Source organism: Hermetia illucens, chromosome 3 (assembly GCF_905115235.1).
Source record: "Hermetia illucens chromosome 3, iHerIll2.2.curated.20191125, whole genome shotgun sequence".
Classification (NCBI taxonomy): domain Eukaryota; kingdom Metazoa; phylum Arthropoda; class Insecta; order Diptera; family Stratiomyidae; genus Hermetia; species Hermetia illucens.
In genome coordinates this window covers 152,514,147-152,542,041 of record NC_051851.1, presented here as the reverse complement: position 1 = coordinate 152,542,041, position 27,895 = coordinate 152,514,147, and the positions used below count along the sequence as shown (strand labels likewise).

Genomic DNA, 27,895 nt, shown 5'->3' with positions numbered 1-27,895 from the left:
AAAATACAGAACCGGCATCTTCTATAGGAAGTAATAAAGAGCCAAGCTCAAAAGACCGATAGCACGCTTGAGTAAAGGTAAATCCAACTCGTGAAGTAATATCTAAGGAATAGCCTTGCATGATAATTGCTTTTATGACCGAAATATACTTGACTCGTATGTTACAGTAAGGTTTGAATACTATGAGATATCAGACGAACTAGCCAGAAAAGAAGCAGAAAGGCGGTTCTATGGGCCATAATATGGGTTGAACCTCGAAAATAATGCTAAACTATACCGCCTCCAATCGTGTTGACCGGTCCTAACGCAAACCTTTCGGTTCATATATTCCGTCTCATTTGAACCAAGAGCTTGTCCACCTTTAAGAAGCGGTCAGATAATCCAATTGAATCATCTATCAGTTTGCACCCTTCCACAATCATTGCCGACTTTGGGTCAGTTTCACTTGTCAGCGTAACTGAAGTCGAGGAGACAATAAAACGAATGAAATCGGGGACAGGACCTGATGACATCGCATCTGAGCTCTGGAAAGCGAAGTGCTGGGACCCAACGCTGTGGCTCAGTGAATTCTTTAATCGGGTTATTCAGGAAAGTGCAACACCATCTGACTGGCAAGAAAGTACCACTGTTCCAATATGGAAAAAGAAAAGTAATCCAGCAGAACATTCAAATTACCGTCCGATCCAGTTAATTTCTCATACCATGAAGATTTTTGAAGGCATTCTTGACAACCGTATTTGCAAAATCATTGAAATAACCGTGAATCAAGCCGGATTTGTCAAAAACTGCGGAACTACTGACGCAATACACGCTGGGCGGTTACTCATGGAGAAAGACCGTGAGAAACATCGCCCTCTTACCATTGCATTTCTGGATCTGGAGAAAGGGTCAAATACCCTGTGCCATACGATCTCATCTGGTATGCTTTACGATAACACTTAGTGCCAGAAGAACTCGTGCGCTGGGTTCAATTGCTCTATCACGATCCGAAAAGTAAAGTTCGAAGTATGCCGGGTGTACCGCTTCATGTCTCCGTTGGTGTTCATCAAGGAAACGTCCAGCGCTCTACACACTGCCATATGCAGATGATGTTTTCCTGACATCTGATAGCAAAAATGATCTCGAGGAACTTGTCAAAAAATGGAATGATCGCTTCATGCAACACGGTCTCAGATTGAATCTAAACAAAACTGAATTTTTGACGACCGATCCCCATAAGACACTGTCAACGGCAGTGATCTGCCCAGAACTGAGCGATTCAAATACCTCGGGTCAACGCTATCAGCCAATGGAGAACTGCGTTATGAAATTGCTTTACGCATTAACGCAACCTGAATGAAGTGGCGTTAAACAACTGGTGTCCGTTGTGATCGACGTATCACCGAACGCCTCAAATAAAAAATTTACCGCAATGTCGTCCGTCCTATCCCTCTTTATGGTTCTGAGTGTTGCCGACTATAAAGGACCATGAACGTCGTCTTGCGGTAATGGAGACGAAGATGTTGTGTTGGACTAGTGGCGTGACACGTTTTGATCATATCCGAAACGAAGATATCCGCGATCGTCATGGGGTTGCACCGATCGTGGAAAAATTGCGTCTTCGATGGTATGGTCACGCGATTGGCACTAAAGAGAATTCACTTGCCAAGATTGGTCAAAACATCGAAGTCGATGGCAGGCCGAAACAACGGTGACTGGATTCGCTGGAAGGGAATTTAAAAGCGTCGAGATTGCACCCAGATCAGGCATTCGATAGAGCTAAATGGCGAAACCGATCACGACGAGCCGACCCTGCTTGTGGCTGAAGAAAAAGACGAAGAAGTCAACGCTGGAGTCCATTTGAGAAACACACCCAAATCCAGAGGTCCCTACCTGGGAATCAAGTAGCCACTGGAAAATAAACCCTTATTTCAAGGCTTGTGATATCACAAACTTCATTACTATTTTAAATTGCCTCCAAATTAGGAGGCTCTCATTTCGAGTCACCGAGATTTTAGAACGAATCGAAAATATGCGTTAGGTTTTAAGTCAAATCAAAATCTTTCTTAATATTATTATCTAATTATTTTGAATAAGAAAAAATTGTTTTTGAAGAAAAAAGTTTCTAATTATTGAAGTAAAAGATTTTTGGGGTAAGACCTTGAATTCAAATTTAGAGGCTGAATTTGTCACTCCGTTTTTCTCAGAATGTACGCGGTGAGTTTTCAGACTAAACCCTAAAATTACGAACTTATCTATGGTGAAGTTATCAATTCTCATTTTACGATATATATTGTAGGTCGAACAACGCACAGGATTCATGAGAACGGGACTGAATAATTGTGGGGTAGCATCATCTGGTTACAGTGCGTACACCCTCAAGTCTATGCGTACAGGAAAAGGCAGGAAGGGGATCACATTTGAACCTTCTGATAAACGTGATGGTTTGCAAATCCGAAAAGAGCAAAGAATAAAAACGGACGATTATCAAGAAGGACAAAATGATGATTGCACTTTGATGCCGGGTGAGTGGCCAGACAAGGATAACCCAGAATTTTGTCTTCCCAATGTCGATCGACACGGTCAATCCGCAGGCGGCGGAGGAAAGGACGGGATAGAGCCCCATGGAGTCGCAGCGTCTGGTGAATACGAACCCTATATGTTGCCGTTTAACAGCATTTATTACCCGGCGGGACCTTTCGGTCCACGAATTCTGCTATGCCCTTACGTTCCATTGGGATTATCCAACAGTGGCGGCAAACGGTCTAAAAAAAGGAAATCTTAATGTTGACAAGCACCTGAAAATAACCGGTAGTGACAGTCGTCTGTGGAAACCCTAGGCAATGCTGGAGCCAATTTTTAATAAAGCGCGAAATGACAAATTGTATAGTTTCTCTCGGGGACAAAGGTTTGGAATCCGCAGATGGGTAGAGACATCCAAGAACTAGTTTAAAGGCTGGATCAGGATATGTAGGACAGGAGAAACAGACACTTCAAAGGCATACAAGTTGTGAGGGGTGGGTCCCCTTAATATTGAGAATTTTGCAAAAAAGAGCTTAATTCGTGATCACCACTATCGGGGCAAGTTCTGAGCTTAAAAATGGTATATAGGCTGGGGCGTCTGGGTGCCCGAAAATTGCTGATTTTTGGAGGAATCTTGTCAAAAACTTTAAACGCTTATGTCTCCCTTAATATTGTGAATTTCGCAAAAAGGAGCTTAATTCGTGATCACTACTATTGGGGGAGGTTCTGAACTTCCAAATGGTATATAGGCTGCGGGGTCTGGGTGGCAGGAAAATTGCTGATTTTTGGAGGAATCTTGACAAAAACTTTAAACGCTTACATCTCCCTTAATATTGAGAATTTCGCAGAGAGAAGCTTAATTCGTGATTAGTACTATCGGTTTGGGAGGTTTGAGTGCCGGAACTATAGCCGGGAAGTGGGGGAGATTTTTGGAAAATTTTAGGCGTTCTTATCTGCGTTAAAATTGAAAATTTCGAGAAAAGGAGTTTAATTCGATCGGTTGTAAAGAGTAGAGTTCTACCCTTCAGATGGTGTATGCGTTGGGGTGTCTAGGTGGCGGCAAAATGGCCTTAAAGTGGAGGAATCTTTTGAAAAACTTTAATCGCTTGCATCTCCCTTAATATTGATAATTTCGAGAAAGGGAGCTTAATTCGTGATCACTTGTATAGAGAAGAGTTAGGCCTTTCAGATGATATATAGATTGTGGGGTCTAGGTGCCGGAAAAATGGAAAAGTGGGGAAAACTTTTAAAAAAATTCGAACGCCGTATCGACGTTAATATTTGGATTGGGGTCAAGCCTAACCCAATGTATCTCGCTGGGGCATCCCCCAATCCAGGATATCATGCGAATCAAGGAAAGTTTTTTAGGAGTTGCTGACTGTATTGGAACGAAGTCTCACTGCCAGCTGTTCGCCGCAGGATGTAGACTTGGCCTTACCGTTCTGCAGGGACTATGACACGTCTAATGCCTAACCTCCATACTCTTGATACTACTTTGGATATTCACTGCAATAGTAAATCCAATGATTATCTACTTGGACAAGGGTTGCAGAAGCCAAGGAGTTACACAAACTCCAAGGGCTGGCTTGCGTGTGTATCAGTGGGGCAACGACATCCCCCTAGTTCCGTCTCCCTCTCCATCTGCACATAGAGGTACAGGCAAAGCCGGCAATCTCCAGGATTGCTAGAAATACTAGTAAGGTGGGAAGCCGCCTAGATCGAAATAAAAATTGAAATTCTCTCTAGGAAGTACCCCGAATTATGGATATCAAGGTATAAAATGGCAAAGAGGTTTCACTTGGCCCTTAAGTCCAATTAGGTGAAGTCTAAATTGGTATGGGAATCCCTTAGGAGACTGAATACCCCCGGCTCGCTCAATTAGGTTTGGATAATCTTTGTTGGAGGCAATGTTGGGCAATGAAGTAGCGGATGAACTGGCCAAGCAGGGACACCTTAACATGAGCCAGAACCTTTCTGTGGAGTCGGAAGCGTCTTCATAGCTATGATACTAAAAAATTAAGAGGAATGGCTAACAGAACTATAGTGTGCGAGCCTACCAGAAATGGAGCAGTCCAGGGTGCTTATTGAAAGATACAAACCCAAGCACGCAGAGGTCTCATTAAACCTCACCAAGAGGAGCCTGGGAGACTACATTAAATAAGTACCAGCTGACAGATTTGGAACTATGAAATATATAGAGAATATACTAACATTCCTAACATTCCTACCCAATAAAAGTGGCACAACAGTTCTTTAAGGACGCAGTGCGACTTGCCCTTTAAAATTTCGAGAAAAGTAACTCAACTCGTGATTATCTGTTTAGAGGAGAATTAGCTTTTGGAAATGATATATAGGTTAGAGTGTGTGAGTGGTGGAAAAATGGCCAGAAAGCGGTGGAATCTTTTGAAAAAATTTGTAACGCAGTATCTCCGTTATATTTCGAAAAAAGGAACTTATTTCGAGATTGCGGGTTTAAAGGAGCATAGTTTTATATTGTTTAAGATATTCGTCAGCTGTTGAGTCGTCCTGCTTGCCTGGCGCTGCACAATTCTTCCCATTTTAGTGCAGTTTCCATCGCTCTTCTCCAGTAAATCCAGTGTGAACCGTAAATTGTTCCGCTTTCCTTGAATATTCTCAGAAATAAGGTCATGCCGCAGAACATCGTTTTTCGAAATCTAAATTTAAGAACTCGGGGCGGCAAATACTCGCCTGAATAGATGTTTATGGTTTGTCTATGCCAGACGAGTGCATTTTATTAGCAGCGGTCTTTTTTTGAACCCCTTTTGACGATACCAATGTGCGGGTTTCCTTTCCTAGCTAGCATAAGTAGCGACCTAAATCTAAATGTTTTGTATCCCTCTCCTTAGAGCTCCCGAAACGATTACTCATCATCATCATCACCAACGGCGCAACAACCGGTATCCGGTCTAAGCCTGCCTTAATAAGGAACTCCAGACATCCCGGTTTTGCGCCGAGGTCCACCATTTCGATATCCCTAAAAGCAGTCTGGCGTCCTGGCCTACGCCATCGCTCCATCTTAGGCAGGGTATGCCTCGTCTTCTTTTTCTACCATAGATATTGCCTTTATAGACTTTCCGGGTGGGATCATCCTCATCCATACGGATTAAGTGACCCGCCCACCGAAACCTTTTGAGACGGATTTTATCAACGACCGGACGGTCATGGTATCGTTCATAGATTTCGTCGTTATATAGGCTACGCAATCGTCCATCCTCATGTAGGGGGCCAATAATTCCTCGGAGGATTCGCAATGTTCTTGCTAAGAAGTTTCCGAGGAATACATGAGGATTGACAAGATCATAGTCTTGTACAGTAAGAGCTTTGACCCTATGGTGAGACGTTTCGAGCGGAACAGTTTTTGTAAGCCGAAATAGGCTCCTTTGGCTGCCATCATCGTAGCTGTTATCAGTTGTGATTTTCGACCCTAGATAGGAGAAATTATCAACGGTCTCAAAGTTGTATTCTCCTATCCTTATTCATCCTGTTTGACCAGTTCGGTTTGATGTTGTTGGTTGGTTTTCGGTGCTGACGTTGCCACCATATACTTTGTCTTGCCTTCATTGATGTGCAGCCCAAGATCTCGCCTCAATTGCCACCTGCTCGATCTGGACGAAGGCGGTTTGTACGTCTCGGGTGGTTCTTCCCATGATGTCGATATCGTCAGCATAGGCCAGTAGTTGGGTGCACTCAAAGAGGATAGTATTTCTTGCATTTACATCAGCATCACGGATCACTTTCTCGAGGGCCAGGTTAAAGAGGACGCATGATAGGGCATCCCCTTGTCGTAGACCGTTGTTGATGTCGAATGGTCTTGAGAATGATCCTGCTGCTTTTATCTGGCCTCGCACATTGGTCAGGGTCAGCCTAGTCAGTCTTATTAATTTCGTCGGGATACCGAATTCTCTCATGGCCATGTACAGTTTTACCCTGGCTATGCTATCATAGGCGGCTTTAAAGTCGATGAATAGATGGTGCAACTGTTGTCCATATTCCAAAAGTTTTTCCATCGTTTGCCGCAGAGAGAAAATCTGATCTGTTGCTGATTTGCCTGGAATGAAGCCTCTTTGGTAAGGGCCAATGATGTTCTGGGCGTATGGGGCTATCCGGCCTAGCAAGATAGCGGAGAATATCTTATAGATGGTACTCAGCAACGTGATACCTCCCTTTTTATGTATGAGACAGATAATACCTCGTTGCCAATCGTCAAGCATTGATTCGCTGTCCCATACCTTGAGCACAAGTTGATGAACCACTTGGTATAACTGGTCGCCTCCATATTTAACCAAATCTTCTGTTATTCAATCGGCTCCTGGCGATTTTTGATTTTTAAACCGATGAATTGTACGGACTATTTCTCCTAAACTTGGTGGTGGCAGTATTTGTCCGTCGTCTTCAGTTGGCGGGACCTCCAACTCGCCGATGTTTTGGTTGTTCAGTAGCTCATCAAAGTGCTCAACCCATCGCTCCAATATGCCCATTCTCAGATTTCCCTCTTTGTCTCGGCAGGATGAGCATCGAGGTGTATAAGGCTTCATCCTGCTGACTTGTTGGTAAAACTTCCGCGCCTGGTGCGAAAACGATTACTATCACTTCTAAATTCCACACAGGTGGGAAGGACACGGGTCCTTGCCATCGAAATTTGTTAGAACAAAAGCTTCAGATCATCTGTATATTCTCGAACGTCACTTCCCAATCTATGATCTTGATGATGATATGCTAGGCACACTAGAGAACTCCTTTCACGTGCCAAGCTATTTCTTGCGGATATTGAGGGATTATCTGAAAGGCCGCTCCCTGCTCTATGAGACGCTAGAGGGCCAGAGGAGGATGGAAATCACATCGGGAGTAGCGCAGGGATCCATCCTAGGGCCGGACCTCTGGAACGCTTCCTACGATAGTCTGCTGAGACTCGATATGCCCGAAGAGTCGCGCCTGGTCGGTTATGCAGACGACGTTGCGGCACTTGTTGCCGGACGCACTTTTGAACAGGCGCAAAGCAGACTTGGCATATTGATACGACGGATAAGCGGATGGATCACGGTTTCAACCTTGCACTAGAAAAAACCGAAGTAGTCATCCTGAACAGAAGGAGAATCTCGACCTTGCGTCCCATATCGATCGGCGAGTTGACTATAGAGTCAAAACCAGCGATTAAATACCTTGGTTGAATGCTCGACTCGAAGATGAGCTTCTTCGAGCAAATCAAAGCAGCCGCGGACAGGGCTGCAGCAGTAGTCGCGGCCTTGAGTCGGCTAATGGCGAATGTCGGGGGCCCTATATCAACTAGGAGACGTCTCCTCATGGGAGCAACGCAGTCCGTCCTTCTCTATGGTGCGGAGGTATGGGCTGATGCCCTTGACAAGGAGGTGCATCGTAAACGCCTCGCTTTGCGAGTGGCGTCTGCTTATCGCACCGTCTCCGAACCGGCTGTGATGGTGATTGCGGGAGTGATCCCCGTTGCCCTCCTTGCCAAGGAGCGCAAAGCTATCTATCGCCGTAAGGGTGAAAACTTAAGAGAAGTGGTTGCCCGTGAAGAACGTCAACGCACCCTTAGCGAGTGACAACTTTCTTGGCAAAATGAGCCAAAGAGCAAGTGGACTGCGCGACTCATCGCCAAATTAGACCCATGGTTGAACAGAAAGCACGGCGAGCCGCCAGCAGCTTTATGCAGACGCAGGGGAGCTCTCTCCAGACAACATTGTCAGAGAGATGCTGAAGAGCGCTGGCAGCTGGAATCGTATTGCGCATTATGTTCGGACTCTTCTTGCTACGAAGAAGATTGAACTCGACCGGCAGAAGGATCGGACGGTAAGGGGTTCCCTGAACTAACAAAACTCCCTTCCTCCCCTCCCCTCCCGTTGGTGAAAGGAATTCCTTGACTTGAAGGCTCCCAAAGCCGGGAGAGCGGGAGGGCTAGCCCGAAGTAATGTGTCAGACGGTTCCAGGCTAGTTCTCTGATGACAGGGAGGTGTTTAGTTGGTAGTCCCCCAGCGTGCTGTTGCGGGAGTCCAACACTCTGTGCGTAAACGCATTCTCACTACTCCAAAAAAAAAATCTATGATCTTAGCGTCATATTAACTGAGAATATCCCTGGAGAATTAGTTGTCTGATATTACCATTCATATGATATGTTTCCCCCCGGGCACTCGGCCTTGATGATTTTCTTGTAGGAGTAATATGGCTGATACTCACCAGGTCCAGTTCGATGACACCTATTTCGAGGCTGGAAACAACGAGTCCAGCAGTAAGGTCATTGTTCTTTAAAGTCAATGCTGTTGGTTAGCGCACAGGGTGCTATGGATACCATCCATTGCACTACCTTCGACAGGCCCTGCTCCTTGGCGAGATAATTTCTACATCCTTTTCAGATAGTCCGCCTGGCATAGACTTAAAGATAGATCCATAACTTTCGTATATCCTTCCAGAGCTCCTAAAACAACTGGTACCGCTTTGAAATTTCGTAATGAACAGAATCCTTGCACATATTTTTTAGAGCACAAATCAAATTTTAAAACACAATGAGTTGCGGCGAGATCAGCCCCCCTAACCGTGGTAATAGGTTGTTTGGTAAGACTGGCATAGTCTCGAACCTTCGGAGGTTACTCCTACTCAAGAAGAAAGCCAATTATTCACTCATATCCTTTTAAACAGAGGCCAAAACTGCGATGACAAAAATTTATTAAAACAAGGCATTGGAAAGTACATTCCGGAATCTCCACAAACACCTGCAAAACTGAATAGCACTGAAGGTTAACATCTTTCTCGTCCGCGATTTTTCCTTTCACTGCGGCTGCCTTTGCCAGAGCGATGACCACCACCGTTTGACATAGGGCTATCTGTTAATGGGACATAAGGGCACAATTCCACTCTGGGGCCAAAGGGGCCAGCTGGATAGTATACATTGCTGTAAGGTAGCATATATGGGTCGCATGCGAAAATTCCTCCTGGACCGGGGGTAATAGGTTCCAAATCTTGGGAATCTTCGGGATCTGGACAATCCAAACCTTCACAAATTCCTTTGATACCAATTCCACGCCTTGAAGAAGAGTTAAAGTCAGTATCATAACTAGACCCGAGTCTCACAATACCTAGTAGCTTTCAATTCCGACTTCCTCCTATTGCAGTCCATGTTACCCAACGATGACGCTTTAGTAGGTTTACAGTTATTTATTCCAACTTTCATGAAGGCAGTCCGCTTTTCAACCTAGAAAATGAGGAAAGGATAACTTTGCAAATAAATGTCTTTTTTCGAATCTCCTGGCTGGGCTAGGAAATTTTCAAGCTCCCTTAATAGCAACTCAAACTATCTTTAAACTGGTAACAGCTGCCATGGTATACCCTCTCAATCTGTACATGAGATGAATGAGGTTCTGCCTTTTTTGATATGCGATCAGTTCATCTTAGAAACACAAATAAGGGAGTTTTCACCAATCCTAGCCCACATACTGGTTCCAAAATACTCACCGAAAATTCAGACGCCTTTCTACTCGCGATTTGTTCCGACATCACATTCTGGAGGATATAGAAGTGATTTCACAATGAGTGCAAAATTAAACCACGAAATCTAAATCTAGGTCTAGCATTCAAGGACTTACAGAGTTCATCTTAGTCATCACTTTGGAAATGGATATCCTTTTTTAAGAAAATTGTCTTTACTCGATCAATAATGACCTCCTCAATTTACAATCTTTCTGCGCTTTGTTTTTACCATTTATACTTGCCAATTTAGATTTTTAGAATTTTCCAGATAAATAAGATAAATATTACCCAAAATTTAAAATTAACTTAGAAATTTTGCATTTAAAATTGCCGATTTGGTCCTTTTTTCCTTGATTTTCTTCTTTTTTTAGAAACTGAGCCAAAATGCTGTTTCTCCCTGAAAATATTAAAACGGAAATGAAAGAAAATTGACAAAGGACTCTCCTGTTTAGGCTTGAAAAGAAAGCTACTGCGATTGGGGTTGGGCCGAACAGCGAGGTTTTTCCAAGCTTCAGTTAAAACCTTTGACGTACGTTAGCAAAGCACCTCCTATGAGTGCATAGAATAATAACAATATGGCTTGGGGGCTCGTACTGTGTCCTTAAAGAACTATTGTGTTTCAAAGTGGCATCTGGTATTATTATCCCCCAGGTGCCTGAACCTACTTCGCACAAGTGCCGGACACTGACCCAGAACATGTGCGAAGGTTCCATCACTTTCCTCACAGAATCTACAGACAATGTCCGTAGATATCCCTATCTTTCCCAAGTGATAGTTTAGCCTGCAGTGACCAGTGAGTATTCCCACTACGATCCGGAAGTTCTTCTTGGTGAGGGTTAAACAACACTCTGGACTGTTCTATTCCTCTTGGTCGTTCCTCTTCATTTTACAATGTTGTAGCCATGGACCCATTTCCCACTCCGCAGAATGGCTGTGGCCAGTATAGTTACGTCGCTGATCCTTCCCTATCCAGTTCGTCCTCTCCTTTATTGCCTTCTAACTCAATGTGGCCTGGAACCTAGAGTGTCTAGACCTTATTGAACGGAAGTTTAGAATTTCCCTGATAGAACCTAAGTGCCTTAATAGCCCCTTGGATGTCGGTTAGAAAAGCAATGTTCTGCCCCCCTCCCCACCATTTCCGCCTGAAACATGCTAGTGTGCTTACCCATTGGTGCCAAAGTACGATTTCCTTGGTCAATCGATACGGCACGCATGCGTAAGGGATCCATCAGGGCCAATCAGTTCCTGGTATAAGCCGTATGCCGCTCTCCGAGTTTGCTCTGCTCCTCCAACGTGCTTTTTATCGAAATGAAACCTTGTTGCCATGTTATCCCTTGGTACCGATTAGGGGATGCCTCCAAGAAAGAATATCAATTTTCCTCCGAATTAGGCAGCACCTCATCTCATTGGTACTCTCGAGCATTCTGAAGATCACCTTCCTTGCCTGCATCTGTATGTGCAGATGGAGAGGTCTTAATCCCAAAAGGTCCTCTAGGGATGCCGTTGAACAAGTTCTCATTACCCCACTGGTGCATACGCAAGCCAGTCTGTTTGCCCAGATTACCGTACCATAGGCAATCACTGGCCTTACTATTGCAGGGTATATCCAGTGCAGCATTTTCGGGGTGCACCCCTTTTTCCCCGCAAGTTCTCAGAGGTCTTGTGGTTTTCGACACATGTTTTCAACATGTGTCTTCCAGAGAAGTTAAATATTTGACTTTCGTTACTCGATTTACTCCCATGCCCTTGTGCTTCGTGGTGAACGGTAGTACATCGGATTTGGCAGAATCTAGGCGCAACCCCGTATGATTCGGAGACTGGTGTGAATTCCGGCAGATTACTTTTGCCCACTTACATGCACTTGGCACCAATTCGGTATCCCGACGAAGCTAATAAGACTGACTAGGCTGACCTTGACCAATTTGCGAGACCAGATAAAAGCAGCAGAATCACTCTCGAGACCATTCAACATCAACAACGGTCTAAGACAAAGGGATGCCCTATCATGCGTCCTCTTCAATCTGGCCCTGGAGAAAGTGATTCGCGATGCAGAGGTAAATCCGAGAGGCACCATCCTCTTCAAGTCCACCCAACTACTGGCACACGCTAACGATATTGACATTATGGGAAGAACAACCCGAGAGGCGGTGCGAGATTTTGGACTGTACCTAAATGGAGGCAAGGCGAAGTACATGGTAGCAACGTCAGTGCCAAAAACCAAAACATACGCTTGTTGGCTGCCAACAGAGCCTATTTCAGCTTATAAAAACTGTTTCGCTCGAAACGTCTCAGCTCTTATTGCAGAAGACAATTATCTTCCCAGTTCTTTTGCATTCCCCGGAAACTTGGATTCTTAGCAAAAAAAATTGCGAACTCTTGGCCTGCGTTCGAGAGAAGAATCCTCCGAAGAATTTGTGGCTCCTACATGAGGGTGAAAGGTTTCGTAGCCTACATAACGACGAAATCTATGAGTGATACCACGATCGTCCGGTGGTGGATAAAATACGGCTCAAAAGGTTGCGTTGGGCGGGTCACCTAATCCGTATGGATGAGGATGATCCAGTCCGGAAAGTCTATAAGGGCAATATCGATGGTAGAAAAAGAAGACGAGGCAATCCCTGCCCGAGATTAAGCGGTGGCCTACGTCAGGACACCAGATAACTTTTAGGGATATCGAATTGGTGATCCTCGGCGCAAAACCGGGGTGTCTGGAGATCCTTATTAAGGCAGGCCTAGGCTGGATACCGGTTGTTGCGCTGTTGATGATGATACTGGTCCATACTACTTTTAGGAGAGATGCAAAAATGATTTCAAAGCTTCTCAGGAGTAGTGCTGAGAAAATGCCATCTACTCCAAGTAATTTCAGTGGGTTTGAAAGCCCCCACTGCCTATCCTACTCTACCTTCCGAGCAAACCTCTTTCGCTAATTTCCAATTCACCGTTTGCCCCTTCTATCCGCTTTTGGGGTTCTATCGCCTTTTCCGAGAGGTAAAATCCAAGAAATGAGTTCTAGGAAGCAGGTGTACCTTGTACTCTTCCCCTTGGTAAATATCCCATATTTTTTCTTCAGACGAACAGAAGATATTTCCTTGACTTGGGCTTTAGCTTTATACAGCCTGGATGCTTCTGTGGTTTGTTCCCTGTAGCTGTTTCATTTTGGTTTTCCGATCACGTCGTAATACGTCGTCAATGCTCTTTTGTACGTCTACCAGTCCCCGATTTGTTTCGCCCTGTTGAAGAGTTTTCGCAGTTCCTCTCTCATTGTGGCTAGGTTTCTGTTTCACCAAGATGACCTAAGGGCTTTAACCAAGCAGCTGGCTCTGTTGAGATCTTCCAATATTATTTCTAACTCCTAATGTCACCGCTCGCCGGTAGATAAGCCATGTTATCATTAAAGTATCTTCTGCAGGAGTTCCAGTTTATTCTCCTGGGATCTCTTATTATTCTACCTAGTTCCGAATTGCCCTCAATGCAGAATCTGATTATGCTATGATCCGGCATTGACTAATATCGCTGTCTCCCCATGATTGGCGTTGGCATCACAACCAGGAAGAAATGGAAGCCCCTTGGAATCCGGCCATCCACTGTCAAGTCTACTCTGAAGGGTGAAATTGCAAGGATTCACGCAGCCAAGTGGGGAAATTTGCTCGTAGACGAAAATCTTTGTGAAAGAACCTGTGGTCGCCAGAGCGGAATTTTTGTTGTCCCTGAAGAAATGGGGCATGGAAACCCTAGTAGGACTTTTAACGCGACACTGCCCCTTGAACTACCATATGGAAAGGATTGGTGTACTGGTTTCGGCTATTTGCAGCCAATGTGAAGAGGAGGAGGAGATCGCCCTGCACTTTATATGCAGCTGCCCGGCCTTCTCAGATCTCAAACGAAGACACATTGGTAAGGTTTTCTTCAATGAAGAATCTGCACACTGTCTGCCTCTGGAGAATGTTCTCAGATTCACTAAAGCCTGCGAACGCCGTAGGCGAGAAGCTATTGAATAGGCGATTTACAGGGATACTACAATGGACCTAACAATGGTTCGAGTGCTCGGAGCTGCGGCTTCCGCCAGTAAACTAAACTAAACTAAACTAAACTACGTCCGCTAGAATGTTGCGTCCGCTACTTCTCGCAGGATTGAAGAACTTCGATTTCCCTGGTTCAAAATTCACCGCTTATTTGATCCAGCCGACGCTCGATAATGGATAAGCTACATATCTTGGTGAGCCAATGGTGGGGTGTGTGTGTAGTGGGGGAGAAGTTAGCCAATGGTGGACGTCTATAGTAATCTGAGAATATTGATGAACATTGAGCGGCTATCAAAAGTTCTGTTTTCTCGGGTACTACGTATATTGTCGACCGCGTCTTGAGGGAGCGGCTGACCCCAAAATTATGAAAACCCATTGAAGGACATAAAGGATTAAAGGATTAAAGGCCTTCACTGGCAGACTGATGATAACGGTTTGTGTCCCCGGGTTTTTGTGGGAGTTTTTTACAACTGATTCTTAAAACCCGGTAAGGTATAACATCTTTTTCAAGTTTTTGTAAAGCAACTTCATCCGTGTTGGTCCCATCTACATATGTGCTTGCGAACTATGCGTATCATCATCCTATCCCTTCTTCTCTGAGTACTACCCTTCTTCAGGCTTTCACATTCTCTTTTTGAAGTCTACTCCTTTTTCGCGCAGCGACTGCGTGCCTTTCAACAGTCATTCCATCTATACTTTTCACCCTTTCCGTTCCCCCAGCCTCTTCTCCGGTAGTTTCTGATTCTGGTTCTGATGAATGCTCCGGCATTCCTTGATGAGTCCCCATAATCTTGTTATCCAGTGCGATTAATGCAAGCCTCAATCGCTACATCTTACATAACTCCCCTGGGTCAATCTTTAAGGTTCGACAAATATCCTTCAAACAGTTTACGGTGCGCCGGTCACTTAATCCGTGTCAATAAGGATGATGCAGCCCGGAAGGGCAATATCTATGGTAGAAAAAGACGAGGCAGACCCTGCCTGAGATGGAGTGATAGCGTGGGTCAGGACGCCAGACAGCTTTTAGGAATATCGAATTGGTGGACCTCGACGCAAAACCGGGGTGTGTCTGGAGTACCTTATTAAGGAAGGCCTAGACCGGATACCGGTTGTTGCACCGTTGATGAAATATTCTACAAATCCCACACTCACGTTCTGAGTTTCCGCTTTCGATCGAAGAGGGATCAAGTAAACTTAGGAGCAGTATACGAACTACGGAAAAGAAATTTCTGCAATCTTACTTCGCCATTTCCACTCTATAGTCTTCCGACAGAACCACTTATTCTTAAACTCCACTAAATCTGCACATACTACCCAGAGTCCGGTGTTTGAATACCGCTCGGCAATAATAAGATGTCTAGTCCCTAAACTGTCCCCAAGAAGTAGATTAGGATAGGGATCTGTATCAACCTACACAGTCAACACAAAAATGAGCCAATAAATATTGACGTTGCTAGACTTGGAAAGCAGTCTTTCGGCTCCGGAAGCCCTAATAAAACTACCGGGAGTTCCTTTAAACAGTTTTATAATATAAAGTATCCAAAACATAAAAATTATTCTGAAATATTTTTAAAAATTTAACAAATCCAATAAGATCTAGTTTACATTCGTTTCATTTATCGATTGCCTCCATCAAGGAACTTGAATTATCTTATCCATCTCAGAAACGTGGACCTAGTGAGAGGGGGACATACGGACAGAGCTCGATACGAGGGCCAAAGGGTCCAGCTGGATAGTAAATATTTCTATATGGCAGAGCATAAGGATCACAAGGGAAAACCCTGCTCCATGAGGGCCATGGTTTACCCGGCCCCGGTAGTCCCCTTCCAGGTCTTCCATACCGACCCCTTGAATACTGCTGAGGCTCACAGGAATCTTGGCCTAGCGCCTTCTCATCAAGCACTGCTGGAGTCGCTTGGACCGCAGAGTCTCCAAAACAAAGATCCTGAAGTCCATTTCTCATATCGGGACGGCACGGTTGCTAAAAATCAATTGACATGAATTAGTAAATTGAATTCAAACCGACGAGTAGTTTCATAAAAAAAAAAATTGTGTCAAACATCTGTCAAATTTCATGAAAATCAGGATATCCTTCCCTTGTACACTTACCTCTCTCATTCCGAAGTCCTACCTAGAAAGGATAAGGAAAAAATAGCCATGCATCAATCAAACTCTTAAAAAATCTCTCTCATCCGCTAAAAACAACACTTACCGTTTCAATTTAAACTATTATATATATTTAATTTTATATTATATTTTAAGTTATTTTTTTTCTCTTTTTAAATAATATCCTTAATTTTAGCTCATCGAAAAAAAAAATTACGAATAATTTTTTGTCTCGCCCGGGGCGAAATTTTTAAATTTGTACATTTAAATTTTCTTAAAACTTACTCAGCTAACTAAAACTATGGACTGCCGAGTATGGACGTCGTTTCTTAAAAGGAAAACTTCGATCGAAATAAATTTAGGGCCTGGCACCTTTGATCTGTTTTTTTTTCTACTCGTTAATTCAACCCTTCCACAATTCAAAGTGGGGATTATTATTCCTTGAACAGCTTTCATTACACTCTCTCTCTCATTACTACACTCTAGTTACTGGAAACTAACTTCAAATATCTCTCCAGCTTCTCCCTCGGAGATTACGTAGCTTGTTGTAGTAAGGGAGCTGTAGATAAGTAAAGAAGATCCCTGGTGAACTAGTGGTGAAACCTGCAGCTAAGGGATCATCAAAACCAGAAGTGAAGGTATAACTACTGCGCCAAGAATTTATTGGTCACGGGGGGCATATCCTGAGTGGCGTTCCCAGTTTCAACTACCCAACTCTTAGTGGAGCTCCTCTGCTAATTAGCTAGAACAATCTTGTGATTTATTCCGCCGCTACTTTTCCTTAGCCTATGTTCCCTCTCCTCTCCCCTCTTCGCACCCCACTAATGAATGCAGGCTGCCTCGAATATCCTACCATTCCCTTCTTTACACCTCTTCTTGGCGAGTACCTCATTCCCTCACTCAACGACCATTTCCGTTACGATGGTCACTCGTTTTCATTTTAACTCACCATTACTTTCAACGACCTGTGGGAAAGGGTCTCTCATCTCCCTCATTCTCAAAAGGGCATTATCGCACTCCTAATCCAAGATCTTGAAAAGGTAGGCGTAGGTCCACTGCCTCCAACCTGCTCGACTCCACCAACTTTGTGGCCAAATGGCCAGCAATTGCATACTACATACATTGACTTTGTTGAAGGCTTCGACACTGTAAATCACAAGATGCTTCTATCTAAGGGGTAGGTTAGTATCAGTGGCCGCTCCAAGGAGCCCAATTAGCGCTGTGGTGCGCCGCTTTGATGCCACAAACTCCTAAGACCGTCACTACTGTTATGAGGGCGGGGAGGCAGAGTCTAGCCGGCTCAGATCTTCAGAGCTAGCCCGTAGCATTCACGAAAGAAAGCAGCTCTCCCACCCTGCAACTAGAAATCTCTCTGGGGTCCCCAAACAATGGTTTACCCAGTGTCCGTAGTCTGGGCAATCGCAAAGAAAGTGCATGAGGGTTTCCCTTCCTTATCTGCAGCTTCGCCAATGCGAATTGTTGGGGAAGTCGAGTCTGGTCGCATAGTCTATGGGCCAGTGCCCTATCCAGACCGCCGTAATCTTGAATGCATTTGCACGCGTCTGGCACAGGAGCTCTCGTGATCGGGCTATGTTATAAGCAGGCCAAATTCTCGTTGACTTGGCACAGCTCGTAAGTCTTCGCCATCTAAGGCCCGCGGCTGCTAGGTAGTGCGATTAAACTCTGCCCCTGAAGGGCTGCAAAGTCCAGAGCAGACCCTGGCCAAACCGTCAGCCCGCTCATTCCCTTCTATGTTCCTATGTCAAGAACCCAGAAAAGGGTAACCTTGAACGCGCCGCCCAGACGGTTCAGCGCATATCTGCACTGCCCCACCAGCCTGGAAGATGTCGTCGCTGAGTACAAGGCTATGACTATGTTACGCCTGAGGCTCAAATCTCGGTCCAGCCGTCGACAGACTTCCAATATAGCCAGTACTCCCGCTTGGAATACACTGGCGAAACCTGGGAGACCAAACGACTGCGATACACTGTGTGTATTCGAGAAAACCCCCGCGCCAACTCCACAGACCATCTTTGATCCATCGGTAAAAAAACTGAGTCATAACCTTGAAACACGCCGCTGGTCTTCTCCTTTGCCCTGGTTGGAAAGTCCAGAGCAAAGTTTCTCGTGAAGTTCAGCTTGCGTGTGGCATAGTCCGTGGGGAATGTCCAGAATGCCCAGATTTCCCGAGGTACTTCGTCCAGGATGTTACTGTGGTCGTAGGACTTCGCTGCCCAGCATCCAGACTCACGTGGTCTGACGGCACCGCTTGCTGCAACGTATTTAATGTGGAGGTCTAGGAGGAGGAGATGCAAGAGTACATTGAAAGCATCTGCCGGGCAAGGCTGCAGACTTGTAGTAACACCTGCACACGCGGTTCTTTGAATCCTATTAAGCTTCATCCTATTGTATTTTTTGGTCAAAGCCTGCCACTATACAATAAAGCCGTACGTTAGAGAACCATCCTCGGCCGGAGACCCCATATTTTTACAAAGGTTTTCTTGCAGGTATAGGAGGCTATGCATGCCTTCTTAACCCTCAGTTCTATGTTCAATCTCTAATTTAGCTTTGGATCCAGGATTACACCCAGATACTTTACATTAGAGAAAGGAACCAATCTTTGTTCATTCAGCCGTGGTAGGTGGAATTCAGGTATCCCCGTCTTGGTGGTGAATAGCATCAGTTCCGTTTTGATTGGATTTATGCCGAGTCCGTATCTTGCGGTCCACAGGCACACTTTTCACAATGTTCCTTCCATGATGTCGCTCATAATGGACGGAAACATCCCTGACACTAATATCACCAAGTCATCGGTATACGCCACCACCTTCACCCCGCTGCTGTCCAATGCTCGTAAAATTTCATCCATTACTATTAACCAGAGCACCGGAAAGATGGCACTATCCTGGGGTGTGCATCTGTTCACAGCTCTGGTCAAGTGGTTCCCTCCCAGATCCTACTGGCTTATTCTGGTACTGAGCATGAATATAATCTAATGCGTAAGATATCCCTCCAATCCAATACTGGTCATGTTGTATAAAGCTCCCTCTATATCCAAGAAGGCAGCTAGGGTGTACTGCTTGTACTGCAGCGACCGCTCAACCGTGCCAATTACCTCGTGGAGATCGGTTTTTGTGGATTTTCCTTTGATGTAGGCATGTTGCAGGCAGCCCCTCGGTAATTTCCGATTTGATAGTCTCGCACAGCTGGGGTGACTGCAAACCCTCCAAGCAAGGTTTTAACTAACAGTCCTTCTCCTTGGCGGAAAAGTGCGTTTGAACCAGCAGCTCCACGGTTTCGCTGGAACATTTCGTTCAGGAGCCTTCCAACTTTTTATGAAAGGATAGGCTCTTATGTTCCTTGGACAAAATCCTGCTGAGCCTCGCGGATTCACTGGTGCTTTTGACGTTCTGACCATAGTCCAACCAAGACCGCTTCTTGGCGGTCCTGATGGCCGGCTTTTACTTCTTGAGGCAGTCCTTGTAAAGCTGCTAATGTCTATGCCTGTAGCAGATGTTGAAGATTTGCCTGGTCAGCTTCCTGAGGCTGCGGAGATTTTCATTACACCATGGTGGCAGTGTCTTTTTTCTGTACTTAGTAGGGCATGAGACTTTAAAAGCGGTATCGAATGCCTTTTCGATAGCCCCGACCTTTGACCCTAGTTCGTCTGTCGTGTCAATCTTACCAACTTCCGCAACGGAGAGTTTGTTCTTAATTATTTGACCAAACTTTCTCCAGTCAATCCTCCTGGGGTTGGTTTCAGCGCAGCGGTGCTACGGCTGGCACCGAGTGTGCTGCTCGTGACGACTACTGTCTCCTGGCTGAATGCCAGCAGCTCGTCCTCCGATGAGGAGTCTGGCATCACCCCCTCTTCTTCTATCGTCAGTTTTTTTAGTTTTAAAATTGAGTCCATATCTTGGTTCCATGAGCAGTTTGGAAAGAATGTCCACCACCCCTGGCTAGTCCGGCCACGAGGGTAAGGGTCTTATTTGAAACTGAAGGTGTCCAAAGTATTCAGAGTTCGCATACTAAAAATCAAGCTCCCCATTGGCCACGCAGCCGTCGGTGTATGCTGTTCCACCTTGGCTTATGGTCCCATTAGCACCTTCTCCAATGCAGGGAGGACGATTCCCGGGCTGTTGCTTCGGTCCATCCCCCCGCCAGATCTACTTGCCCCTAACACATGACCAGCAGACAAGCAGATCCTCATCAGTTAAATGAACCTACACCCTGCACCCAGCACGACTTTACACACTCTTGGTGCGTCTGAAGATGGTGAGGACTTGCAGAATTATGCAACTTTAACATGAAGCGTAATCGGTCCAGACCGCCTCTACCCAAACTCTCTTCTTTAAGCATTCTCATATTACTTGTTTCATAGCTTGCCTCTTCCCTTTCCAATCGATCCTGCCGCCCCTTTCCCCATTCTGTTGCATCCCGCAGGGCTCTCTTCTGGGCTGTTTCTTGTTTTTATTCTTGATCAACGACCTTCACCCCCTCCTTATTTTAAGTGGTTTCCCTCTATATCTTCGCCTATGACTGTGCCTCACTTCAATCTGACCTAGACACATTGTTTCACTGGTGCTCTTCAAGTGGTTTAACGCTAAACGTGAGAACGTGTCACTCTATCACTACTCGCTCAAATCCTCAGCCATTTCCTTTTCCTACTCTATTGGCGGATATTCATTCATATCAGAACTACACTCGAGACCTCGGAGTCACTTTCGACAATAGGCTCCGCTTTAAAACGCATTGCCTCGAATTCACCAATCGGGGTGTAAAATTATCTATCGTTATACTTCGTTCCTACTCTGCTTTTGACTCCACTCATCGCTCCTTAACTCTTTTCAACTCCCTCGCGATAAGTACCCTCAAGTAGTGCTCCTTGATCTAGTCACCCTTCTATAACTGTGATTGTTTTGCCCTTAAAAATGTACAACGTAAATTCACCCGTTTCCTCTTCTTCTGTCCTCGTGTGGACTAACCCTCCCTCCCGACACCACTTTCTGAATCTCCCCGTCTTACAACAATGTAGAACCTATCTAAACTTTTGCTTTTTTTTCAAACTTTCCTCGGTGCTGAAAGACTACTCCTCCTCTAACGACATCACCTCCCGTATTACGCCTTATAACACCCACAACGCAAAATTGCACTTCGCAAAGCTCGGAATCTATTTGCATCCCCTGATTCCAAGACTTCGTCGCAGTCCCTTACACTTCCCTCCTTTCAATACTTTTAAGCATCGGTTAATGTTCTTGCTTTCCCCTTCTTTTGACGGTAATAAGTAACTCGATTTTATTCAGTTTATTTTTCGTTAATAAATAAATAAATAAAACACTGAGCTCATCGATGGAGAACCTGAGTCTAAACTCAGATTCTCGACTTATTCAACAGCGGACAATTTCAAATGGGACCTAGTCCGAGAGATCCCATGCCACTTCTGTCAGCTCTCCTATTCCCGACTTCCAGTCGGTGCACCTGCTGAAGGCAAAGTCTTACTCAAGAGGTAAGCACCTGCTCCCGTGCAGAAAAGCAGCCCTGGGCAAACAACCTTCTGGCAAAACAATGCCTTCACCAAACCGACTCCGAGTAAATTACCCTCGAACCGCCTCCGGGTGGTCAAAGGGTAGTATAGGTCGCAAGGCGAAACGTGGATTGGTACCCACGATGGAGCATAAAACCTGGGAAATGCCTGCTGAACCAACACCAACAGCTCTACTACCAAACCCTATCTCCACCTCCACGTGGTGACCGCTGGGAGCTCTTTCTTAACGAAAAGCTGCAGACGGAGAAGGATTAAGGCGAGTCTCCCGCGCATAAAAAGAGGCAAATTGTACCAACTGGTCCTCCAGGTTGAGTGTTGGGGGTGGACAGCCTTACATGGAAAGTGCGGTCCCTGTGAAGAAGGATATCTTCTACGAGGCAGTAGAACCAACCCTCGAAGCCTGTTCCAGATATGATATCAAAATCATACTTGGGGACTTGAACAGCCAAGTAGGTAAGACGAGGCAGACCCTGCCTAAGATGGAGCGATGGCGTAGGCCAGGACGCCAAACAGCTTTTAGGGATATCGAATTGGTGGACCTCGACACAAAACCGGGATGTCTGGAGTTCCTTATTAAGGCAGGCGTGGACCGGATACCGGTTGTTGCGCCGTTGATGATGATATCAGCAACCAGTTTCGAAGTGACCCATGAGCACACACCTGGGACCTCTTGAGACTATTCAACCTCCTAAGTTGGGCTGACCAAAACATGCGAAGAGAAATGAGAGAACCTAATTGAAAAGCAATCATTCCTAAAAACCTTTATTTGTAACGGATTTCCATTCTAACTTTAGAGAATAAAACCAAATTGTTGCAGTAAATTAGCCAAAGATCCTTTGCATAACTTATTTACCCAGAAGTTTACCAACGGCGATGCAAATGCATGGAGTAGTTAAGATTCCTGCAATACCTAATAAGTCCTTGTCACGGTCTACCTATGCACATTCAGTTATAGGAACATAGGGACAAAGTTCGATCCGAGGTCCAAAGGGTCCAGCAGGATAATAGGTAGTTCGATATGGAATAGTAAAGGGTTCGCTGTCCGTATACTCATTATCATTATCTCCTTTCCTATCCCTTCGAGTTGAACCTCTGCCACTACGTCTTCCACTTCTATCAGTTGGGCCTTCGCATCGTTCTCTCAGTGATCTGTCACGGCCACTGCAAACGCTTCTACTTGAGTAGACGTTGAAGCTCGTCGGGCATGAACCCGGACGACGGTCATATGAATATGACATCTGTCTTAGCCTATTTCCACATTCGTCCTGAAGTCCATTTCTCATGCAGGGATTGCAATATTGCTACAAAAGAAGCGTATTGAATTGGTATCACTTAAACTAGTTTTGGACGAAAACTTTCGAATTAGTCTGCTTACCTGATACATCCTTAAGCCTGCAAAAAAAATATTTTCAATCAGTATTTGCCATAAAAAAAACCTTTTCCTTACCGTATAGTCGCCAAGAACAGTTTACTTAACTAGGGGTATTTTTTTGGATTTTTTTTATTTCTTATTTTTTTTCAGGATTTTTACGGGCTTGGGTTATTTTTCAGATTTAGAAATTTAAAACAGAAGATTTCATTGTTTTTGGATGACCGAAACGGAATTTCTATGGGAGGGGAATTTTCTTAAAACTTACTGAACTAATTAAAACTTTAGAATGAGCCTTGAATGCCAAATTTCACAAAAAGGAAACTTCTGTTCATAAATAGATACATCCCAAGCCTACTGCGAAGCAATGCAACGTTTCAAAGTGGAATAGGAAAGTGTTCCAAAATCGATTTTGACAGTTAAGAAAATAAAAATAATCGAACCCTGAATTGTCATCTCGTAACAAGGATCTCAAGGACTTTTGGATCATCCTATCGAACCAGATGACACGACTTCATGACTGCAAATCCTTTAATGCGAATAATTTCCTTTCCGTCTGCCATTATCCTGGGGGGTACCAGTGCTTGCTTCGCAATAAGGATCCCCAGATCTCAATACAAAAGCTTCCATAAAGATATGACCTTCCTTCCTTCCCTTTTCCTACACCGTTGTTCAGCGTTAAGACATTTCAGAAAGGCTGTTTCTACTTCAGATGAGCCAAGCAAATAACTTCGACTCGCTCTACATATTTCTACAAGCAAGCATCATTGGCCTGCCTGTCCTACCTGTTGGGTAATTTTAGTCATAATCACATAAAAAACGGCAGCCGAAATCCCAAAATGCGGACCCTTTTTCTTAAACCGAACAATGATACCCCGATCGAGGACTGTCAAGAAGATCGCATTCTGTAAAGTAGCGCGGACCATTGTACGGACGAAAGCAGTCGTGTTCTGCCTCAAAGTAACCTCTACCCTTAAACTAAGGCTGCCCTGTAAACGAGGAACCAGTAGAAAAAGCGATCAAATGAAGCTACCCAGATATTACCAATATCAAGAAAAGAGGCACATCGGTCAAGTCCAAGGGACAGAATCTAGCCTTAACCAGCTTTATCAAGAAAGCGCCGAGATTTCTCAATCTGTAGGATACGGAAAGGGGCGGGTTCTGACTCGGTGATTCAATAGCAAGGATATTGCAAAAGTATGCAAAAGGCTTAACAGGAGCAGTATATATATATTACATACGTGGATCTAAAACGAAAACGAAGGAAGAATGTTACGTGATCTACAAAGACCATAGTATCTGGAAAGAAGACGTAGCTCACATTCTTGATTCGAAGTAATACCAGGTATTTTAAGGACCGCTGAAACAATTTCAATGCATAGTAGCATGATCCACGTCCTGGAAGCAAATATTCATAGGAGTGACATTGCAAACGAAACGCTGATTTGCTGCTTCTCAGTGAAAGTACCAAGTATCTACCCATTACGGTATCCCACTACGTTTGGCACTGCTGCTACCTGGTATTCAGATACCCTAAATTTGGACCACAGGCTCTGGGCTGGAAAATAATTTCCTCAAGGATCATTGTGGAATAACCTTTTCTAGCTTTCACCTCATATGGAATAGGCTTATGCTGGCATTTTGGAAAAAGCTTCCCACTTTACGGAATGAGATCCAAAATACGAAACGGAGAGCCTCAGTTTTTTTTTTGTGCATACAGGGAGGGTTGAAAATCTTAAAAAGACACATCTGTTCCAACTTAGCCGCGCAAGAGTCTGAGATAGAGCGGGCAACTGTGAGATTCACATCCAATAAAAACATTCCGCGATCCCTCTAGTCCAAGGCTCGCCGGAACCCCATGTAGGTTTTCCTTTATAAGGTGAGTTTATCTTTAAGCACTCGTGCTTCTTGTTCTTTAAGCTTTCCTCCTCCTTGCTTTTTAAAATAACTTGTTGTGTATTTTTACAACCGTAAGCCAGAATCTCCTAAACTATACTCAACCGGCTTGCGCTTGATTCAAGTTCCTTTTCTCCTGGACAGTGACAGTGAAATATTACATGCTCTGCATCCTCTGGTTCGGACATTTCGGCAATCCATCCAGCCCAAAGCGGTGGAAATGAACACTATATCAACCACCATGTCCCTAGAGGAACTGAGCAATGTGGTAGTTGGTTTCTTCGGGGGAAGGAGGAAATGAGCCTGTGCGTCCGCCAGCCCTTCGAAGCCTCGTCTCATCTGCGTTGCTAGAGATCATGCAACTTTGGCTTTGCCGCATTTCTCTGTTCTGTGTGCCCCTCCATACGTCTTGTATGATATTCCACATTTGTTTAATTCATCAGAATATCGACAAGAGTCATGCCCGCCTTGTTTCATCTAAAGTATTTCCAAAAGCGCTGCAAACCCTCAGAAACCTCAGCCGGAAAACTTAATTTTCCTGTTTCCTTCTCTGAGAGTTTCCTAGCACGCCACTCACATAGGCAATGCATACAGCAGAATGGACCGCCCCATTCCGTCTAAAAGCAATCTCTTACAGTGTTTCCGCTCACCGATATTTGCCACTAGAAGCCTCTTGAGATGCGTACCCTAAGTGCTCCTTAAAACTCAATTTACCCATCAATCATCACCCGCAAGTACCTAATAGCTGGCTTAGAGACGACCATATATCCACCGAATACCACCATAACCGTGTTTTTCTTTCAGCCACCAAGGTCAACTGTCTTCGTCGCGTGAATCCCCACATTCTCTACAACAACTACAGCAAAGTTATTGGTAGAACCGATAATCGGAATCTCCTCTAAAGCGGGAAACACAAGCATTTCATTATACAGCAGGGGACCCAGCACTGAGCCCTGCTGTGGCGATGTACTCTTTCCTTTATCAGGGAGTTCGCTTCAAGAGGTAATTCTTGACCACACTCGCCAAATACCCAGGGATACCGATGCATCTAATACGGAATTGAATACCTTTTCAGCATCCAGCGCCAACACAGTACAACCGCCACCAAATTTCATTGCACCATTTGCAAGGCTGACCACCGTACTCAATGCATCCACCGTAAGGTGGTGAGTCGAAACCCATATTGGCGCTCCGACAGGCCATTGCCGCTTTCAACGATGAGAATCAATCTGTGGTAGCTGACTCTTTCCATCATCTCAGCCCCCCCCCCCTCCCTCTCCACTGCTTATTGGGTTTTGCAAACAAGTTCTTTTTCTACTGAACAAGGAACCTTTCCTCTGCTAGGCACGCCTAGGTATTGCCGATATGGTCTAACCTAATCTTCACTGACAACTTCAAAGCTCTACTTACGATGCTATTCAAACTCGGGACCTTGTAGTCGCCGATCCTACCACATATTTCCCAGAGCTCGTGCTTGGTAATTGTAGGTATAACGCACTCATTAGCCTAGACGACCCTTTTCCTCCGCTATTTTCGTGATGAGAAAACAAATTGGTAACATTTTCTTTAAGAAGGCGCTGACAGCGCAGCGTTTTCATTACCATTCTCTCAACCCCATCCCAAGGCTTTATATCGGTATCTTTGCACAATCATTTGAACTAGTTCCTTTTGCTGTTACGAGTCGGAGTTTTCTGTGCGTTTCCCCCTGATCGTCGCCAATGGGTTTTCCCATAGGTCTGCGGTAAAGTCTAGTTGCCTGAAACGATGCAGCGCCCTAATTTTCAATTTCTTTATTCCGCCAGTAGTTGAGTTGCTTATTGGAGAGCAATCGGCGTCTGGGCACAGCAGCATCGCATGCTGTCGAAACCCATTGAGTGATCTTGGTGATTTTTCTATAGTTGCACCATTTATACCAGACGCGAGCACCATAGAAAACGCGTCCCTGTCGAAAACCGCGGTAACCCATGCGGGAGTCTATGTAAACTCTTTGCGGAGCTCGCCATTGATCTCCATGCAGATCACTTAGTGGCCACTGTGAGAATAGTACTCACTATCTTACCAAACAACACTACTAGCTAAAGCGGAACTCACTTATGTCATGCCCACTATAAACCTCAGACCCCTACTCCGAAAAGTATATGAGTTTCAGCCAAAAGACTTCCTCTCACATTTGTTGTCTGGCAGGTACATTCAAGAGCCCACGCAATAAAATCCAATGTTATGATTTTCGGCTAACATCCTCTTGCTCCCAAAACCACACCCCTCATCATTTGCTCATACTCGTCAAGTTTTGAACTGATTAGAGCACAACAGTCGTGCCCCACGATTTCTTGGAAGGCTTGTTCTCCGAAAGGCCAAAGCGATGCTTAGCTCATTCCCCTCCCCCTCGTGTTCTTATGTGGCTCACTAATTATGGCCACATGGACACCTTTCACACGGATGATTTTTGAGAGTAGGTCCTTCGGCGATTAGCAGTAGTTGAGGTTGCTTTGTAGCAACCTTGTCAGCGATTTGCGTTAAGGGTTCTCCTATATTCCAATACTGAGACAACGTGCTGAAGGCCCACACCCTTCTTCCCTTTGCATTGCTTGGTACATGCATTGCTTGATACATGCCTACGTAAATTTGCCGTAGCGTTTTTGTCGCTGACCTTTCAAGTTATATAAGGTTAAACTTCTTTTCCAAAGCCTCGAAAATCGCTCGCTGGACTTCATCTTGCAAACTATAAAAATATCTGGCTTACTAGCCCTTATTTCGTTTTCTTGGCCTTAAGGTTTTCCATGTTTTGCTCAAGAACTTATTTTGCGTTATATTCTTGGATCTCTTCAGCTACGACATACGATCTCCTCTCTGGGACCGTCTAAGTGGCTAACATTACCTCCCAAATTGGTGAGTTCTGAGTCTGCCTTTATTTTCCTGACAATGTCAGCGTATGACCCTTCGCTTCGTTTGAAG

At 44.8% G+C, this 27,895-nt stretch overlaps 4 protein-coding genes across 4 annotated transcripts; 1 reads left to right on the top strand and 3 right to left on the bottom strand.

The window, feature by feature from the left end:
* Positions 1-1,917: 1,917 nt before the first annotated feature.
* Positions 1,918-2,855, top strand: LOC119651989. The gene is made up of 2 exons (XM_038055905.1): positions 1,918-2,196; positions 2,279-2,855. The coding sequence occupies exons 1-2, from the start codon at positions 2,188-2,190 to the stop codon at positions 2,762-2,764; spliced, it is 495 nt and encodes a 164-aa protein (XP_037911833.1). The 5' UTR covers positions 1,918-2,187; the 3' UTR covers positions 2,765-2,855.
* Positions 2,856-9,252: 6,397 nt separating this feature from the next.
* Positions 9,253-10,452, bottom strand: LOC119651894. Its single transcript, XM_038055715.1, has 4 exons — positions 10,119-10,452; positions 9,988-10,035; positions 9,612-9,727; positions 9,253-9,559 (listed from the first exon to the last, which is right to left on the bottom strand). Exons 1-4 carry the CDS (start codon positions 10,134-10,136, stop codon positions 9,274-9,276), a joined length of 468 nt encoding a protein of 155 aa, XP_037911643.1. The 5' UTR covers positions 10,137-10,452; the 3' UTR covers positions 9,253-9,273.
* A 5,080-nt stretch (positions 10,453-15,532) lies between these two features.
* Positions 15,533-16,449, bottom strand: LOC119651747. Its single transcript, XM_038055481.1, has 3 exons — positions 16,237-16,449; positions 16,134-16,155; positions 15,533-16,005 (listed from the first exon to the last, which is right to left on the bottom strand). The coding sequence occupies exons 2-3, from the start codon at positions 16,140-16,142 to the stop codon at positions 15,685-15,687; spliced, it is 330 nt and encodes a 109-aa protein (XP_037911409.1). The 5' UTR covers positions 16,143-16,155; positions 16,237-16,449; the 3' UTR covers positions 15,533-15,684.
* A 5,974-nt stretch (positions 16,450-22,423) lies between these two features.
* On the bottom strand, positions 22,424-23,354 carry LOC119651906. The gene is made up of 3 exons (XM_038055733.1): positions 23,123-23,354; positions 23,051-23,067; positions 22,424-22,976 (listed from the first exon to the last, which is right to left on the bottom strand). The coding sequence occupies exons 2-3, from the start codon at positions 23,057-23,059 to the stop codon at positions 22,611-22,613; spliced, it is 375 nt and encodes a 124-aa protein (XP_037911661.1). The 5' UTR covers positions 23,060-23,067; positions 23,123-23,354; the 3' UTR covers positions 22,424-22,610.
* Between the last annotated feature and the right edge of the window lie 4,541 nt (positions 23,355-27,895).